Below are 20086 nucleotides of genomic sequence, written 5' to 3'. Positions count from 1 at the left end.
TTTTTATCTAAGAATATTTTTTCTAAAGTCTGCTTGTTTTTACCGCTTTTGTAATTAATCATCACAAAAGCCAACCTTTTTTTTCTTCAAATTTATTCTAATTACTTTTTTTTTTAAACGGGGTAAATAATGCCAGGCTTCCGACTATATATAGTACCTGAGAATTTCTCCAAAATCCTTGAAAAAAAATTCCTACCTTTCTTCTTTTTCCTCTCTCCAGATCAAGTTCAACCAACCCCCCCTCTAATACAAATCAAACATAATATAATGAAGCTCGCCTCCGTATCCACTCTCGCATTAGCATCCACCGCCCTTGCATCCCAAATCAAAATCAAAAGAGATGAAGCCGCTTGTGATACAAGTTGTGTAATGTTACAAGAAATTCAACTCAGAATGTGTGGGGCCGAAATTGCCGGTGGTGACTCCGTGGAAATAATTCAATGTACTTGTGAAATAGATGAACAATTTTGGTTATTAATGAGTGATTGTGCCCTTAATTGTCCAGCACAATCTTTTGATGCTCCTGATAAAGACCCTGTTGGTATTAAGAGTCATTATTGTAATGCTATTAATGCATATATTGAACCTTCTGGTGTTGAAGAAGATGATGTTGTGGTTTCAACCAGTGCTGGTACTGTTGATGCTGCTACTACTGAGGATGCCTCAGGTAGTGCCACTACCTCCAGTGTTGCTGGTACTTCTGATGATGCTGATGCAAGCACTACTTCTGGTGAAGTCGCTAGTTCAACCGCTGAAGAAACTTCTACTGGTGCTGCCGATATACTTGTCATCGGTACCGTGGGACATTTGATTGCCGTTGCTATTGCTTTATTGTAAGATAATACAATATTTTTTTAATACTCTTTTAGATATTTAAATCTATACAGAACGCTATTTATGTTTAATCGGATAATTAATAATTGATTCTAGATTTCTAACCACTTGTAGCAAATAAAGGAGCGCTGAGTCTATGATAACATCTCCAGAATGGTGTGAATGTAGACAATCAGGATTTTGCAACTCACTCCTCTTACTACTACGCCCTCTCTCTCTTTAATCGTAAAGCCCTCTTCACATAATGAATTGAAATTCGCCTCCTGCCTCCAAGAGTATCTAATATACTAGGGGCTAGCTTAACTCATCCTAAACTATTGTTTTCTTTAAGGTGTAATGTTCCATCGAGATAATGTAATTGAATACTGGTATATGCGTTGTGAGTTATTGGCTATCCACAGATGCGCGTTTATTCATTTGTTGAAGTTGTCCATACGTCCATTGGGTGAATTAGTTTGTGAAAGAAAGAAAGCAGAAGTTTCTTCTAAATTGTAGGGTGTAAACTTAATCTACGAACTGATTCTGGTCTTGGACGACGTGGATCAATTCACATGAAATGCCAAATCTGTTCTCATGCCTGAGAATTAAGACAAAGGTAGAATATTCCTTGAAATGGTAAATCCATATCGACAACCGGGAATATTGGTAAACTTCCCGAGGAATATTTTGGCAATACACAATGCCACAAGGGTACACTCTTGCATTCGTTTTGACGTCATGAGTTGTTTAAATCCGTATCCTCGGTATTGATCAATGTCGTCCACAGCTCACATCAATCACGTTACAAGCCATATCAGGAGTCGCCAATAGTGGACATTTCAGAGACTCATCGCAAGTATGGAACTTTGCAACGCCGTATGCAATTGCACAAAAGCAGAAAAGCATGTCAAGTGAAATTTAGTGTAACACCGCGGAAGAAAGAAGTTGTTCCATATATGTAACATAAATCAAGCCCCCAGAAAAAAAAGAGGCTCCGAGACTCGGCGGTTTTCGGATTTCAAAAAAAGTCTTGGGAATGAACAAATAAAAATGTCATCAGCGGATCATTTGCAGCTGCTACAGAACAAATGAAAGTGATGTAGAATATAAGCCTCTTAAAAGGGACAGGTCAGTGTATTATATTGTGAAAGTACTGAAAATCTTAAAATAAAATCACCGATGACGCGGTGATCTTGTGAAGTTTTTTCAGAAATAAAGCCTAGAAATGGGCGATGCGTTTTCCTTGTTTGTAATTACGAAGACAATGGAGAGAATAAAAATCGATCGAATATTATATTCTGCTGATGATTAAAATTGTCATCGGGAATGAGTTTTGTGATTAAAAATTGAATGTCTATAATTTCATAGATGTGGTTGCAGCCAAAATTCTTGGTAGCATGTGAAAAAAAAAGTGACGTTCGCTTATAACGTCACTTGCAACCTTACTTGGGAATAGCATATTAGCTGTGACCTATCTTACGTTTTGCCAGTGATAATACGATTGAGTAGGTATTCTTGCATCATTGGCATGATCTTCTGGGATTGTTGTTGTCAAGAACGTAAAGAGGTAACGAGGTTGGAAAATAAAATATTTTCCGCCTTCCTAACCATTTATGGATTGGAACTTTGTATAACAAGAAAATCCTCCGTTTTATTTTTTAAGAAAATACCGTTTTTGTTTCTTTCTTTTAGAAAACAAGAGATCCTAAATTGTTCAATTATGAACTAAATATTCTTGGGAGGGGAGTGAAATTGATTAAGTTCTTTCAGATAAACAATCACCCACGGATCAATTTACCGTCAGAAACGTTAGCAAATGCTTTGAGCAAATGCCATCTGCCTGCCGTGTTAACCTTGCTTGTTTGGGTCCTCGTGCACACTTTAACGGGTAAGGATTACGGAATGAAAACGTAATTCGGAGCTTAAATTTTCTTAGCTACGATGAAAGGCTTGGAAGATGAATTCCGCCCATAATTATTTGACGGCAGACAAGATGACGAGATTACAACATTTGTCATTCTCAGTTTGTTTGTTATTATCACTATTCCACCTGTTATTTCTGATTGCAAAATGCGCGTTTGTAAGCCAGGGTCTGGATTTGTCAATGGGAGATATCGGAATGTCTAAACAATGTGATCTAATTATTCTTATTATTGTTGTATTGTCTTAAAAGTGGTAAAATTGGGAAAAGTAAAGGGCTTTAGTATTTTTGCACATGGGTATTGTTAAATAGTTTAAAACCCTTAAAAAATAAAACTACAATTGCATTTAAAATATTTTAGAATGTGACGTTTTAAGAATTTTACCGTATGAATATTGTTGTTGCATTTTTCTTAAGAAGAAACTTACATATTTAATCAAACTGAAGGGATATCAGTAATGGAAGGCTATGGATCAATTTGATATACTAGTTGCTGATCTTTTATCCTTTGCTAGCAACAGATACGGAGACGTGGGTCTTTCCCAAATTAAGCAATCATAAAACACCGGGTACTAAAAAAATAAGGTTAGACAATGGGGCCTAAGTTTAATGAAATAAAAATAAAAATCATAAAAAAAAAAAATAATATGAATTGTTAAATATTTTTCACATGCATAATTTTAAATTTTTAAGCTTTGTCTGTTTAGCTTTTGTGGTTAAAGGGGGCCATGAGATTCATTTTGTTAAAACATTCCACAATTCTTCAATAATGAATTAGTTAATCTAACTATATTATTTTTTTTCTTTATTTCATAAAATTTCTTTGTGGTTGTTTGAGTTTCTCTCTCTTTCTATTAATTATTCATCCCCATGTGATTTAATTAAATTTATTAAACTTAATATTTGTGTGTGTGTGTTAAATTAAATTTTCATAATATAAATTAATATCATAATCCTCTTATTTTTTAAATCTCTTGATACTTCTTCTTTTCTCTTTCTACTATAGATAATCAATATATACAAATACATACAAATATGTCAGACCAAAAGCAGACAAAACAATTCGACTCTAAGTTATTAAATCATATTAGTGAATATTCACTTGTTAAATATTTCCAACAATTGATAATTTCAGTATCAATAATTAATCTTATTCATCAACAATATATTTTACCATTACTTGCATTTGTTAATGCTCAAATATTAACTAAATCTCCAATTTATGAAACTGTTAACTTTGTTGATGTTCAAGCTGACCTGACTTTATCGACTTTTGATAAATATTTCCTTGAAATTCCAAAGACTACTGTTAATTCATTCTCAAAGACTTATTTAGATATTGCTAATAAGAAATTAATAGAAGCTAATAACAAGTTCTTAACTCCAATTGAAAAGAGTGACTCTGTTGTCGATACTGTTAAGAATGTTGCTGTCAATGTTAAGAATACTGCATTCAATAAGTCAACTGAAATTCAAAAGAACTTGGTTGATACCTATAACCATGAATTATCAAGTGCAAAGAAACAAAATGTCATTGGTAAGAATATTGAAGCTTCTTATAATACTGCACAAAAGACTATCAAGACATTAAATGAAGAAATTATTACTCCATTAAAGAATCAAACTCAAGATTATGTTGATCAAATTACAACTCAAACTAAGAATAAGGCTGATGAATTGATTAAGACTAAAGTTAGTCCAAAGATTGAAGAAATCAAGAAGAAGAAGGATGGATTCTTAAATGGTAATGCTGCCCCAGTTCCTGTATCTGGTTAAGCACCGTTTGACGTTTCGTCACCTGTTTGACAAGTGATTATATCAATAAGACGAGCTAGGTGTGTGTGTTTATACATGAAACAAATTGCTTCATTATATTGCTTACACTTCTATTTATTTTTATTTTTATTCTGTTTTGTTCTTTCTTTCTATTAATTTTTACAAATACGTGTACACTTACCCCCCTAGCCCCCTTATTGTATTCTATTAAACCTTTTTATATATTAGTAATTTTAAATAGATATAGGTCAATATACAAAGATATCCTTAAACGTTGCTGTTATCTTCTGAACTTAGGCTTTATTTCTTGTATGTTTTCGGTTGAAGTTGATAAGATAAGGTTTGCAATTCTAGATTTCCCCCCTTATTTACACAAAGACGAAAAAGGAACAGTTTACGAACCAGAAAAAAGTTTGGTCGCAAAATATTTTTCAAAGCCACAGTCCAAGAAAAGTAGCAATCAATCAATCAATCGATCACTCGTGGGACAAAGTCGGTTGAATCAATCGGACATGTGTTTACTTTGCAAGGTTATAGGTAATACTAATTCACTATATTAAACTATTGAAACGTTTTTATATAATCAAGACCTCCCACGCACTCAGGCACAGTCAACCCTTCCCCACCTAAAATATCATGTATTTCCATCCCAACATCCACAGTTCTCTCTATCGCATCATGCTCCAATATCAACCCCTTTCCTCCATTCTTTTCTTTAAATTTCCGAACATCATGATATATATCACCTTCATTTCGATTATTAGAACTATCCAACATCTTCCAATCAAAAGTATCAAAATCCCATAAAACAGCTTGCATGCCAAATTGTCTCAAAATTGCTCGAATTCGATTATCAATTCCTCCATAGGGGGGTCTAAACCATTTAGGTAAATGGCCAGCAGTTGCATTCATGGCCCAAATACTCCATTGAATTTGTGCTATAATTTCTGGATTAGATAATGACGGTAAGAATTTATGACTCCAAGTATGTGAACCCATAATATGACCTCTATAATGAGATTCACGATAAATTTCCGGAAATCGAACAATATTAACCCCCAATGTAAACAAGGTAGTCTTGGTTGAACCAAATTTATCCAATAATTTCAACGTACTGGGCAGTGGCCCATCATCAAAAGTTTGTGATAATTGAGGACAAGTATAAACATCATCAAATTCAACACAATTGTAACAATCAAATGAACAACTCAAGGGAGAACGTAACATTGGTGCTTGACATTCGGCTTGATCATGTAGTGGAATATCAGGAATATCATAAAAATTTATAAAATCTAACGGAATATATGGTGGATCAACTCCTGGCCATTCATATAATCCAGTAAATTCAGACAACCATTCAGGAAAGGGTAATGGTTCATAATAGTAATTTACTTTACTTGTAGAACCTGGTTTTTTCGGTCCTGGTTGTTGCCCCGGTTGGGAAGCTTGTGGATTTTTAGGAACTTTTTGACGTTGTTGAGGAGCAGGTTGAATCTTTTGACCTGGTTTTGTAGCCGGTGGTGGAGCTTTTGCACCTTTTGATGGAGCTGCAGTTGGTGGTGTCTTTTGTCGACCTGGTAGATTTATTGGAGATCTTTGACGTCTAGGTGTCGCTTGTGGGGTCTTCAGGGGATGTAATTCATTAGGCGGTTTTCCATGAACTTGAGAACCATCACGGTTTTGGAATAACGGTGACTTAAATGGAACTAGTTTAGATGTGATTCTTTTGCTTGGTGGGGCCGGTGTGGAAAATGTTATGGCGACTGCGAGAAGAAAAAGAATCAACCTTGAAAGCATATTTTTGTGGGTTGTTGTGGTTGTTGTAGTTATGATTGAATTATTAGTAAACAGGGAACAAAATGAAAGTGTGTATATATGTTATTAGGTACAATTAATTGATCCCCAAGTAGTTGTAGAAAGTGTGCTGATCGAAGCTCAAAGACTAATAACCACAAAAGATAATTGCTGCAAAATCTATGATATTTATTATTTTTTTTCACAAGAGAGTCGTGGAAATACCAATCTTGCCTACCAAAATACCAAAATGCTTGGACTAATAAACCCTCTTTGTACTAACAAGTCAATTAATTCGAAATGCAGAATTGGCTTTGGATTTCTTGCTTGGAATAACGTTATCCTAGTTGCTTTTTGAATTGTCTTTTGTGGCTGACTGCAAACCGGCGGTTGTTGGAAAATGACAAACAAACTCTAATAATCAGGCAATGTCTATGAGATCTCCGGCTCCTTAAATAGTCAAACTTTCTCAACCCTTGTAATGACTAGACTGAGAAAGAATTATATATTTGTCCTTCCTAATAATCAAAGTAAAGCTAAGTTGTCTTCAAAGTGGGAAACTCGTGAAGAAATCCGAAAAAATACAGGCCTTCTTAATTTAGTAAATAACAACACACATTTAACTTGGAAATTGTTTAAATAGCCAGGTATCTAGTTAGGAATAATAATCTATGCAGTTTGTAAGCTTGCAAAAGAAGTACATCATCCCTGTTCTACTTAAGACAGTTTTAATTCGACTTGTAGTCAGCTTAAAGTCTAAGACAAAATCCTTTCGTAAACTCAACTCTACGCGCTTGAACTCCAGGAACTGGTATTTGAATGTATCAGTACGTGCAAGCTTTGGTCAGCCTAAAGTTCAGTATTTGACTGTGTGAATGCATGCACAGGTAAAGGCAAGAACACAAAAGGAGACAAATGTTGCAGTCGAAAATGTCGCACAGTGATCGAAATTTGCAGCCACGAATTGTTGCTACTACTCGGTTGAACTTGCACTTCCTCAAATTTAGAATTATGTATCGGACATTTCTGTATTCTGTTTCGATTAATGAGAGGAATGTATCTTCTTATGACATGGAATATGATATGATTAGCTAACAATTTGGCATTACCGTAAACAATCCAGCTTTCGAACTACTACGAGAATGTGTTGTTCTTTTTTAGATACGAAGAGAAGAATATAGTTCCAAAAAGCATGAAAAATCTTCTGATAGGAAAGCGGAATACTTAGGAGCCATTGATAGGATACATACTTGTTAGGGTTTTATTTCTCTTAGTTTTTCACCTGATCACTGAGAATCAACTAGTTGTTAAGATAGTTGAAACTTCCATAACCAAGATCAAGTACAAAATTTCTTATCTGAAACTCCATGATAGGAAAATATACTAGTATAATGAATCTCTGACAAATCCTAAATCTGAAGAATATAGCGTGCGATACAAAATTATTCGGAAGATCTGGACAACACGAGGAAGGCGCAACACTATGACCAGAGAACTCGCTCGTATACCCTACACAAAAATGTGAACGAGAATTACTAAGTACTACCTTATAGCACATGTCAACAGAAGACTGTATTTATTTTCTAGAGAATTATAGATTAAAACAATGCAGTTGGAAATTAAGAAAGCGTGCATGTAGATCCAATTAACAACCAATTTGAAATATGCTGCAAAAAGACAGAAAAAATCTGTATGGCGTGATGCATAATTGGACCCCAATTCCATCTAGGGCAGGTTTGACGCCGTTGCCGGGCCAAAAAGAGTTTATAACAAACCCTTAAATATAGAAATGTGTTTGTTACTCTTGTTTATTTTTTTAATCTCTATAGCAGACTCATAATAATACGAAAAATTAAACTCTACAATAATAACTATATTTATATATATGAAACATTTTTAACCTTTGTTAACCCAGACAACTCTTAAATTATTTTGTTGATATTCTCCCAATATATAACACAATTTGAATCCCAAAATGATTTCAACCAAAATAATACATCTTATATAATAATAACATGCAAATAAATAAAATAAAATGTAATCAATTTATCAATAAATTGTAAAAAATGAAAATAGCCAACTTAGCTATTTTGATATATTAGATGTATTTTCCCCATTCCTTCTAATTAATATCTTCTTCTACATCGTCATCATCATCCAGTAGTTTTTGTTGTTTTTCAATTTTCAATTGCTCAATTTCTGATTGTAATTTCTTCAATTGTCGTTTTAGATTTCTATTTTCATCTAAAATTTCTTCATATCTTCCATTTAGACTTGCTCTTCTTTGTATTGGATGGACCTCTCCCTTATACTTTTTAATTATATCTTCTTGTATTTGCAGTATATTGTTAGAATTGCTATTTTGTTGGGCAGTACCTGAAGTGAATGAATAGTTACCAAACATAGGATTGACACTTCTCTTAGATGTACTTGAAGTTGAAGAACTTCGACTTCCACTAGTAGACAACGAACTTGAACGACGAATCGATGGCGTAGCGTTATGATTAGGTAATTGAATACCAGGATTATTCATCTTTAATATTTTATTCTCCAGTTTCAAAAATTCAATTTCTCTCATCAATTTCAATACAATTGCATCTTGTTCTCGTTCCATCAAATCAATAATCTGTTCATTTGAAAATTCAGAAAATGATGCTCGATTTGGTGAAGGCATTGAATTGGTCGTGTAATTACTGCTACTAACACTTAAAGAGCGATTGTGGCGCGCCGCGGCATTGGTTGCTGTAATACTATTTCTTGGAGACACCAGAGAAGGTGAAAGTGTCCCCAATATTGGAGGCGATAAAGCAGACATGGCTGAGCCTATAGTGCTTGTAGTTGGCAACCTTGGTGATGTTTGTGACAATGTTGACAATGTAGGTGCTGAGGATGTGACCATATGATGATGATTATGTGGAGTACTTGGTGTAGATGGGTTGGGGGCAGTTGATGACACAGATGCAGAAGTAGTGGTAGACGATGATGCAGTTGCAGTCGAAGCGGTTGATGGATGTGTAGTTCTTGGAGTAACCATTTGATCTAGATAAAAGCTGAATAAAAATACAGGGAATAGATTTAAGTGAAAGAATAAAAAAAAAAAGGACACAAGAAGAAATTAAGAAATTATAAAGATTATTTATAATTAAAATTTAAGATAATTATTACAGTTTTTTGTTTTCATTTTTATTTTCTTTAAGAAATTTTCTTCTCCGCTTTTTTGGGTTTCAATTTGTGTATTATCTTTTTTTTTTTTTTTGCATTCATATAAATTGATTACGTAAAGCTTAATTATTACAGTTATACATAAAGACGTAAAAGCTTATTTTTTACAGGTTTGAAAATTTCAATAAAACTTACTTACTCCTGTTCGTTTAAAAAAAAAGACAATTCAATACCATTGTCCTACTCTCTTCTAGAGAGAAAAATTATTAAACATTTTTCCGCCCCCTACGATACCCCTAATTGAAGTATGACTACCCGACACCGACAACCCATAGTATATGGTTGACCCATAAACGTTGATAGATGGGTTTGTTATCTGTCAATTTAGATTTTAGATAATCTTTTTTTTTTCTCTTAATAATAATTTGACGGGCAATGCAACATCATCTGACAACTTGGCGCATACCCACGCACAAAAGATTATTTATCAAGGAGATGGAAATACACTCAGCCATGGTCGCATTTACACAAAATAAATAAGCTATTGACTCATCCGATCTAAATTCCCAACAATTACAAAGTCTAAAAGATTAACACCGTTGGGGTTCCCATCAAGTTCATTTGTCATCACCATCGGTTCAGAGCCCGTAGAATCTGGTATATTATTTTTGATCATAACGACTCCCAGTCATAAGCTCCTTCCCCCCTTTCCCCACCCGTACTCCCTAAAAGTCAGCGAGTCGTTTCTTTTGTTAGGCTTTAGTTCCAGTTTAGTAAGATTTCTATGACAATCAAAAAATAAAGGCTGAGATAGGCATGTACGGATGCTTCCAGGATTTCCTTACATAAACGTGATACGTATTTCAACATGATGGCGCAATTTATAATTTATTCTGGAATCACCGTGGGATTTGTTGACGAATCTACTTCAAGGGTGCTTTCCCCTATTTGGAGTGCGACTAAATGCCTCAAAAAGAATGGCCCTGACATCATTATCGAATGATTTGGAAAAAAAATACCTTCTGGGGATTAAATTCCGCATTCATCGGATATCATCGTCATAGTACATACGACGGGACTTACCAACAAATTCATTCGGAAATGTTGGCATTTCTTCGACCTAATTGGCACCCAAAGTTGACTTCAAAAAGGCGGTCCCCAACCAGCCGAAGGAAAAAAGTATGAAGTCCTTGCCGACTATGGAGTCTGCAATTTCGTGCACTTAATTGAAGAAAAGGGAGTAAATACGTGTTCGTCCAGATTGGCCACCTTTTCGAAAAACGTGCTTCTATCCTTCGCAGAATGTCAAGTAGATATCAATAGACAACTACAATGCGAGTAACGGAACATTGTGCATTTCATGAGATGCAACCAAGGGCTCAAATTGTTTCTCTAAATTTAATAATGGGAAAGCCAACTTGGAGAACTTTGGTTGAAGAATGGGATTGTCAGGAAAGCGGAGGTTGTAACAATGGGTGTAACTAATAGGGAACCCTAGCCCCACGAATCTACTTTTCGCTGTAGCAAATGTTACCCGGATTTTCCGCACTATTTAAACTGAAAAATTTTTCAACTCGACTGAAATTCTCCTTCTTCTTTCATCGCCCACCGATTTATTTATCAAAAGAAAATGCTATATGTGAAGATTATTATGGTTACAACGGGTTAAAAGTCAGAAATCTCAATACTACTATGGTGTTCTATTCGAACATTGACATGAAATTTTTGACTTCTAATCTGTTGCGGCCATTGATGGTCAATATATAACTGGTGTCCGCTGGCTCTGTTTTTACAACGCATTTAGAAGTCAGGTATCTCAACAATAATAATGTGTTCTATTTTGAACATTCACAGAAATATTTGACTTCTAATCTGTTGTGGTTTGGTTTTTGCTTTATGTTTTACATGATGGCAGATACCAAAGAATATGGGTTCAAAATATATCCAAATGTCAGGAGATGATTCCAATAATCGCAAGCTGCAAAATTCGATTGAGGTGTTTGATGATAGAAGAATTGACCCAGTTGGATTAGAATTCAAAGACCTGGTATGCTTGTAAGTGTTCTGCTGTCATTAGCCTACTTACAGTTTATAAGATTTTTGATTCTAATCTGATTTGGTGGATTCTTTTGTCCAAGGTTTATTCGATCTCAACTACAGTGTTTGAAAATGGAGGAATTGACCCCGCCAGATTAGAATCCAAATACCCGGTACGCTTGTAGGTGTTCTGCTTCCTGTTAGACTACTTACAATTTATTAGATATTTGACTTTTAATCTGGTTTGGTCGACTCTTTTGTTCAAGAAGTTTCGAACTCAACGACAGTGTATGCCAATGGAAGAATTGACCCCGTTAGGTTAGAATCCAAATACCTAGTTTGCTTGCAGGTGTTCTTCAGTGTCAGATTACTTGCAATTTATAAGATATTTGACTTCTAATCTAATGGAAGGTAGGTTCTTTTGTTCAAGACATTTTCGAATTCAGCAACAGTTACTGTATACTGCATAAACATTTACAGCACACTCGCTGTTGTGTTTGTACTTAGTCTTTCTATAACCAGGTTGCAATTGTGATCATTTCCCTGAATAAGTGCTGATCCTTGTATTGCAGTGCCCTTTGTTCTTCAGAATCATTTTCCTTTGAAGATTGTTGTTGTTGGGTTTCCAGATATTGCAAAGTAACTGGCTTTGATTAGTCTATTTGTTTGCGATTCCATTCTATGATGTACTAATAATGCAGTTCTAGATTCCCAGTAGAGATAAAAGAAGAAATTACATCCTAGAGAACAATTCCATTCTATCCTTTTCCGTTATGATAGAAAATGGCTAGTTTGGATCGTCCTCTAATTGTAATTAAGCATTTGGATTCGTTGAACCATTTTATTCTCCTGTGCGAAAATAATGGTTGCAAAAAAAATGAAAGTAGATGAAGAGTGTTCACAACAAGTAGATCTAATACGACAATAATTCAAAAGAGATGGGTCTCATTAAGTTAATGTATGTATAACTATGATTGAAATGAGAATAAAGAGCATCAAATCCCCATGTTGTGGCATCAGTTAAGAATTTCCCACTAACACAATTATCTTTAGCAAAATAATATTATCAATCCCGATCATTTTGCTTAAACTACTTCTCAAGTTGTTAAAAATATTAAAAAAGCTCCTAATTAAGCTTATAAAGAAGATATTGTGAGGAAGGATAGATTCAATAAAACTACGATCTTTTTTAAGTTATCTCCCTCAACTTGTTCGATAAGATCATTGATCTACTCAGGTATTCATTGCCCAGGGAGTATAGCCAGGAGAGGAATGTTAAATTATTCCATTACATTACCACAAAAGTGTCTTGGGTATTATAACATCTACTCAGTAAAATGCTAAATATTCTGGGGTCTTCAATCTTAACAGTTCACAGCCATATTCCACTCGAAAAAGAGTGTTGCAAAAAATATAAAATTGTAACTAGGAAGATATCTACAACCAATTAATACATCCTATCATTTTGTAGTGCCTTAGTTATATTAGCCGCTTTGTATAATATATCACTGTTGTTGTCCAACAATTATCATTAATCAAAAAAGAAATTGAAAAGAATGGGTCTTCTAAAACTAATGTATGTACAATTTAGATTGGACCAAGTTTTGAAGCGGAAGTAATGTCAAGAAGCTATACTAACCTTAAGTCCAATAGTAAGATAATCCTCTCGATACCTATCCTTATAATCAAGCTAATTATCAAATTAATTATCAAGTTGTTATTCATTTTGAAGAAACTCCTAATCAAGCTTATCAAGAAGATATTGTAGGCAACCAGAAATGCAGTACATGAGAATTGTTCAGGTTTAAGGTTTCTTTAATCATTTAATTCGTGTATATAATCATTTGAACATATCTTTAAATGGGGTCTTATATAATTTTGAGTATTAGCTAGTCTTTATAATAAATTATTCTTTGAATGTCAGGGCTTCTTCTTGCAAGATTATTCGCATCTATTGTTCCAACGACTATAAATTGGCGCGATTTCGAAAAATAAAATTCCTGATTGCAAAACATCTTTGTCTTCACAACCATTTAACATCACTATTAGATTTTAAAGAACATCAGAATAAAATATGGATATTGCAATCTCAACAAGTATCTGGCGCAACATCTTTACTGTTATGTACGTATTTAATTAAAATTTCTTGTGGATAAATTTGAAAACTATAAAAATTCATCGAATAACCGCTAACATTTTACTTTCTTTAGTTATCTTGCCTTTTCAACAGCACTTTCAATTCCTTTAAAAATTGGGACAGCAGCTTTTTCAGCAACTGTAGACCTAGGTCTTATGTTTATGAAGCTCTTCGTTTGAAGAGTTTTACTTGCTTTCTAAAATGATTTATACAAACTATATTGAAATGAAGTAATACAGACGAAGAAAGAGAGTATGATCAGGAGAAGAGTTTACAGATATATCCCAATCCAATATATTAAAAATTTTATTTGCTATTTGCAGTCATCTATTAATTGATAATGATACCCGCTGACTGCTTTGTTGTAACGGTCGGTCCCCCTAGAACGCTGAGAAAAAGTTGGTTGCAAAAAAAAAAGATCCAGAATTGAAGAATTTCACAACCAACACTCTTTTTAATCAAAGAATAAATCAAGAGATAATGGGTGGTCCTAAAGATTGGCCTGTGATTGTTGTCCATAAGGGTATTATTAAGAATATCCTCAAGTTAATGTATGTACAATACCAATTGGTGTGTAAACGTGAAGAACTCTTACTAATATTAGATTCTATAGAGAGTTTTTGATTGCTTTACCATTTATTTTACTCAAACTACTTATCAAGTTGTTAGTCATTTTGATAAAGCTTCTTAAAAAGCTTCTAAAGCTGTTATGGTGATGGTTGCTCCCACATTTGAAACTTGGTTATGATTTCTTCTTTCTTTTCACCAATCCTGTTAAATCATTGGTTTTTCGTTTCACGGTTAAGGTATTCACAACAGGTTCTTGTTTTCTGGATTGAGCAGCATGTTTGGCCATTTTCCCCACTACGTTGATATAATTAAATGGAAGTTTATTCAACTCGAAAAAACTGGGGATTTTTGTTTCAACTAATGACTTAATATCAACTTCAACATTATAATTTTCCAGCTTGATCAAATTTATGAATTGTTTATATTGATGTATGGATAATTTTTGTATTGAATAGTTTTCCTTTTCCTGTTGATTTGAACTAATTGGCACGTCGTCAATTTCACACCCAATCAATCCTACCAAATCTCCTAATCTGAATTCTTGTCTATATCCCAATTCCTCATAAAATTGCTCCACATTCACATTTGAATATCGATTTTCAACAATTAGATGCTCTAGAAATCTTCCCTTTGGATCATCAGGAAATAATGCAATACTGTAAACTGCCGGTCCTTTCGTACCAAATATGTGTCCAATTGACCAATTAGGGAAGTTTTGAATAAATTTGGAGGTTGAAAGTTTATCTGAACCTGGAATCATTAATCTATGTATTGGCCATTTAGATGTACACTTGTTGATAACAGGGATCCACCATTTAAGTAATTGTTGTCCATTTATGACATGTTTATGTTGATTCTTTGCCGAATTTGGGAATATATATTGTGGGGCTGCTTTCGTGAATAATGAAACTTTAATATTTTGTTTGGATGGGAGTTGTCTCAATAAATTTGGTTTGACTGGGACTGTTGATTTAACTGTATTGGTTTGGTAATATGGAATGGATGAGAAATATTTGGGATCAGATGCAAGTTTCTTAATTAATTCATTTAAAAGATAAGTAGTTTGCGTTTGCCGATCATTGCTAACTAATGGGATATCTTCTTTCTCTTGTTCATCATATTTTTCTTTTCTTGGTTTTATTTTATAGTTTGTTAAATCATAATTAATTAAATATTGAATAAATTCTTCAATTATAACCCCGATTTTAAATTCAATCTTATGAAACCCAACTGTGTCACATTTGGAAACAAATATAAATTGGTCAATATAATCAGGATATATTTGCAAATATACAAATATCTCAATTCCTAAAACTATTATATCTGAAGATGAAATTATAGTGAAGAAATGACGGATCTTTACCGTATCTGGTTTGTTAACAACCGATTTGGAAATGTTGATGGGTGATTTGACATAGACAGGCTTGGATTGGATATATAAGATTCTGAACTTCTCATTAGCCGGTAGATAATTGGATATCTTGTCGAGTAAGTTCGTAGTCATATTTTAGATGGGATTAAATTATGCGGTAGGATGGCTTGACCAGTTAGAGAAATGATGATGAAAATTCATGAGTGAAATACAAATGGAAATCAAAATTTCGCGTGTTTACGCGACGCGATATTTGCATGCAGTCTTCGAATCTTAACATACCCCAGATAATGTTTTCTCCAAACGCCTATTGATATTTCCGTTTTGCAGTCCATTATTGGTGATCTGACACACCCCATGCTGAACAATACCTGGAAATTGATTAATTTTCAAAAGGAAACAAGAAGTAACGAGTCTTTGCGAATGATATCTGGGAGGGACCCGTGGATCAATGAATAGTCTACATGAACCCTGCGATAGCTCATTGTGGACCTTAGGGTTGATTTCATATTTCGGCTGCAGTAGGAATATTTGCCACACCTGAATGGTGGTTTAACTTTTGCAACGATATGACATGTTGAGGAGTCAGGGAAAATCGAACACATATATTCTCAACAGAGTAGTATACCCCTATTTCTGATGTAATCAATGGAATAGTCGTGCAAGAAACATCTATGCTATCTTCCTCAGTTTCAATAGTATAATGGTGAGCCAATTGGGCAAACGTATGAAGCCCCGATTCGGCATGTTGGATATAGTTACTCACGAGCATTGTTTAATGTGGTATCTACGGTGGTTTCTCAAATAGGAACTAAGCTTTCTTGTTTTGTCCATTTTCATATACTGGTACCTGGTTGAATTAGATATTTGCCAGCAACTCCGGTCGTTACAATTGACACATCTAATTTTGAACGGATTTATTATCCTCCCCATTCTGACTAGGACAAAATTGGTATTGTTTGCTAACTCCTTGTCCGAGACTTTGATGGATATTATAATCGTCGAAGGCTCAAACGAGTTTTGATTCCCGTTGTTGGCTGCTAAAACAAAGCAGTTATGCAAAGAAGTCCCTTTTTGCAGGTTTTTAGGGAAATAAGATAGTTTTTTACATGTTTTTGTGGAAATAAGATTTCCGTTTACAGTTTTCTGCGGGTTTAATTGTTAAAATAAGACATTTTTACATGTTAGATACCCGGCTAGTAAAAAATAAAATTCTTGGAGGGATCAAGACGGTTGGATCAAGTAAATGACGTAAATCACTCTCTTAAGAAAAGACTGCTGTGGCGGGGCAAGATTGGACGTTGTGTGTACGTGCTTGTCAATGCGGTATCAAGCTTGGAACATTTAATGATGTTTTCTTATCTAATATGAAACTAGCAAACCCAGGAGAACGTGTGCTGTAAAATTATTCTCTGTTAATTTGGTTTCCGTTGTGGAAAATCGGACTCCAATCGACAATAGATTCACAATAGGGTGCTCGTTTCTTAAATGAATTTGACGGTGAGTTGACAATGCAGGTACCCTGACGATATCATTGTTTTTTTTTTGGTAATATGCATTATCGATTAGCTGTGTGTTGATATATGTCAAGAAAAGTTTTCCTAATTGGTCTGAGATGAAGATTCAAAGAGAGGGGGGGAAGAGTTTATTGAAAGAGGTCACTATCAAATAAAAAACGACCCATTTCTTAAAATTTAAATTGGATAAATTTAAGTCCGCAAGAAGATGCAAGATTCGGAGTATAATCTTAAGCGGATTTTGATTATTTTTTTAGTAAAAGCCAGTTTTGGCCCCCAGATTTTAAGTTTCCTAAATACGTGGGAAATAATTTATAACCGCCGCCATAGAAAAAAAAAATATAAAGTAAGGGTCACGGCAAAACAATGCAATCCAATACAATGTAACACATCGGAGTAATAAATACAAAGAGGACTAGTCGAGAATATTCCAGTAGTGCTCGACAATGATTAAGGGGAAAATGTATGGACGAAGGTCTTGGCGGGGTCACCAAGGAGGGGCTGCAAATTAATAGGATTTAATGAGGAAGAAGAAAAAAAATGAGTGAGATTGAGCGAAAATGGTTCCATTCTTTTGTTATTTTTTTTTCTCTTAACAATTGAAGAAAACTGGTATAACAATGACTCCTTTATACAAGGCACAAAAATTAATTACTTCTTAGAGTTAAAAGATTTAATTTTGTCACTCTATTTCAACTTTACTTAGATTGTAGTCATTTATTAATTTTATATAACGAAACTTTAAATGTTCTTTATGAATAAAAAATGACTTGATGAGTTGCATTGCCAATGCTGATTCAATTTTTTAACTTTAAGGCAAAAAAAAAATAATAAAAAATTATTTATTAAATCCTTCTTTTTTTTTTCTCTCCTTCATTTCATTTTAATTTCATTTACTGTTTATAAATATAAATATATCACATGAAAATTTTAATAATTTATCACTTCACTTATTTTATTTTATTTAAACAGTTAAATAGATAGTAGAGATATAAAAATATAAATATAAAATAATTTTCTTCTATTAATTTAAAGATACATCAAGATTTTATATTTAGATCCATCAAATGAATGGTGATGCAAAAGTAAATACCCACTTCAATAATAATAACAACGACAACATCACTACAACATCATCTATCTATAATACTAATAATAATATCAACAACAAAAGTAACTATCGACAACAACAACAACCAAGTTTGCAACTACAACTGAATTTTCAACAATCTCACCATAATCGATACTCAAACAATATGGCTTCAACTGTTAGTTCACAACCTAATAACCAACATCCACCTACTGATGGTGTATCCTTTTTGGACTTACTTTCTTCAGATATGGATTTTGAGCAAGCTTATTCAATGTATAATGACTTACAAACAAAGAATGTTATTGGATCATTTGAACAATTACAGAAGGTACAAATGCTTAATCAACAATACGTACCCAGCTTACCTCCTACAACCCATGACTATCACTACCAACAACAAGCGGCCATCTCTCGAACAAGAGAGGACGACGAATTTGCTTATGGAAGAGCTCAGATCTTGGCTAATGGTGATGCATATATGAACCAATTTAAACATTATGCTTTTGATAATGACTTATCTAAACTAAACAAGCCCAAACCCCCATACCAACAACCGATGCAACACCAGCAAATACAGCAACCTCAAAATCAACCTCAACCTCAACCTGAACCTCAACTTCAAGCCCAGCCACATCCTCAACCTCACTCCCAGCTGCTGCAACAACAACAACTACCACGCACCCAACAACCTGAAGAAGACTTTGATCAGTTTTTCTCCACAACTGAATCCGATGCTTTAGAAAAGTTTCTAGATAATTTGGCGAACCCAGATGCTGTAGGAGACCCATTACAATTTTATCAAGGAGTTAAAAATATGAGCCCGGCTGCTTCAAATAATGGGACAATACCTTCATCAAATCCAATAACGCAAGATGACATATTCAACCCTTTATATGAGTTACATACAATGAAAATACCGGGCTTGAATCAAACAAATACAAAGAAAGATACTATTCCTTCACAAACGACCGCAGTTACTTCAACAAGATATCCTTTACCTACTCCTATGCAAAATGCGGCAAATTCAAGTTTTATGTTGGATGATTTTAAAAGGAAAGCGAGTAATATCCAAGCCATGTTAATAAGTCCACCTAATTCAGGTGATGAGATCAAAAAAGATGAGAATCAATTAAATTATGACGAAGATGGTATGACGAAACCTGCCAAAAAGAAGAGAAGAACTTCACATAAACCTTTATTAAGTCTTGAACAAAAGCGTCTTAATCATTCCAATTCTGAACAAAAACGACGCCAATTATGTAAGATTGCTTATAATCGTTGTTTAGAATTGATTATCGATTTAGATGCATTTAATAAATTGCCAGAATTATCTGAAGAACAACGGAAATCAAAGAGAGCAAGAGTGAATAAAGAAGGATTACCTAATTTATCTAAACATGGGGCTTTAGTAAGGATAAGTAATGAGATTATTGAGATTAAAAGTTTAAATGATAAATTAAAGAAGTTATTAGGAGATGTGAATATGTAAGATTGTGAGAAATGAAGATGATGATATGTATGATGATAAATGATGGTATTATTAGTATTATAGATTAAAAACTAACACTAGACGTGTACAACTACCGCCTGCAGCCCTCCCTTGAAAGTTTTTCAATTCATTTTATTTTGTTAGTGATAAGAGTTTTTATAAGTTTGTTTTTACTTTAAAATCTATTTTTAGTTTATATAGTTTTTAATTACAAATTTAATTGGAAAGAGTCAATTTTTAATTGTCTCTTTGGGTAAATAAGAAAGTGTAGCCACTCATCCCTAAAGGCTATCTTTGATATCCAGTAGAGCATTAAGAAGGATAACCTATCTAATCATCTACTACCAGGTATCTCACTATTTGGCCAATTTTTGATCTTAATTACACGACTCTGTTAGATTTTCT

General features: G+C 33.9%; 8 protein-coding genes across 8 annotated transcripts; 4 read left to right on the top strand and 4 right to left on the bottom strand. All coding sequences in view use genetic code 12, as the record gives it.

The window, feature by feature from the left end:
- Positions 1-267: 267 nt before the first annotated feature.
- Positions 268-837, top strand: J8A68_004446 (uncharacterized protein; the record flags this gene model as incomplete). The annotated part of the gene is made up of 1 exon (XM_049408406.1): positions 268-837. One exon carries the CDS (start codon positions 268-270, stop codon positions 835-837), a length of 570 nt encoding a protein of 189 aa, XP_049262291.1.
- A 2932-nt stretch (positions 838-3769) lies between these two features.
- J8A68_004445 (uncharacterized protein) lies at positions 3770-4510 on the top strand (the record flags this gene model as incomplete). The annotated part of the gene is made up of 1 exon (XM_049408405.1): positions 3770-4510. One exon carries the CDS (start codon positions 3770-3772, stop codon positions 4508-4510), a length of 741 nt encoding a protein of 246 aa, XP_049262290.1.
- Positions 4511-5071: 561 nt separating this feature from the next.
- Positions 5072-6307, bottom strand: CDA2 (chitin deacetylase; the record flags this gene model as incomplete). Its single annotated transcript, XM_049408403.1, has 1 exon — positions 5072-6307. The coding sequence occupies one exon, from the start codon at positions 6305-6307 to the stop codon at positions 5072-5074; it is 1236 nt and encodes a 411-aa protein (XP_049262289.1).
- Positions 6308-8426: 2119 nt separating this feature from the next.
- Positions 8427-9338, bottom strand: J8A68_004443 (uncharacterized protein; the record flags this gene model as incomplete). Its single annotated transcript, XM_049408402.1, has 1 exon — positions 8427-9338. The coding sequence occupies one exon, from the start codon at positions 9336-9338 to the stop codon at positions 8427-8429; it is 912 nt and encodes a 303-aa protein (XP_049262288.1).
- Positions 9339-11393: 2055 nt separating this feature from the next.
- J8A68_004442 (uncharacterized protein) lies at positions 11394-11688 on the top strand (the record flags this gene model as incomplete). The annotated part of the gene is made up of 2 exons (XM_049408401.1): positions 11394-11513; positions 11605-11688. The coding sequence occupies 2 exons, from the start codon at positions 11394-11396 to the stop codon at positions 11686-11688; spliced, it is 204 nt and encodes a 67-aa protein (XP_049262287.1).
- A 2694-nt stretch (positions 11689-14382) lies between these two features.
- On the bottom strand, positions 14383-15714 carry RTT109 (H3 histone acetyltransferase; the record flags this gene model as incomplete). Its single annotated transcript, XM_049408400.1, has 1 exon — positions 14383-15714. One exon carries the CDS (start codon positions 15712-15714, stop codon positions 14383-14385), a length of 1332 nt encoding a protein of 443 aa, XP_049262286.1.
- A 373-nt stretch (positions 15715-16087) lies between these two features.
- On the bottom strand, positions 16088-16354 carry J8A68_004440 (uncharacterized protein; the record flags this gene model as incomplete). The annotated part of the gene is made up of 1 exon (XM_049408399.1): positions 16088-16354. The coding sequence occupies one exon, from the start codon at positions 16352-16354 to the stop codon at positions 16088-16090; it is 267 nt and encodes an 88-aa protein (XP_049262285.1).
- A 1812-nt stretch (positions 16355-18166) lies between these two features.
- On the top strand, positions 18167-19681 carry INO2 (Ino2p; the record flags this gene model as incomplete). Its single annotated transcript, XM_049408398.1, has 1 exon — positions 18167-19681. The coding sequence occupies one exon, from the start codon at positions 18167-18169 to the stop codon at positions 19679-19681; it is 1515 nt and encodes a 504-aa protein (XP_049262284.1).
- Between the last annotated feature and the right edge of the window lie 405 nt (positions 19682-20086).

This window comes from Hemisphaericaspora subhashii, assembly GCF_019202705.1.
Source record: "Hemisphaericaspora subhashii strain CBS 10753 chromosome Unknown scaffold21, whole genome shotgun sequence".
NCBI lineage: Eukaryota > Fungi > Ascomycota > Pichiomycetes > Serinales > Debaryomycetaceae > Hemisphaericaspora > Hemisphaericaspora subhashii.
This window is presented reverse-complemented; position numbering and strand designations above follow the sequence as displayed.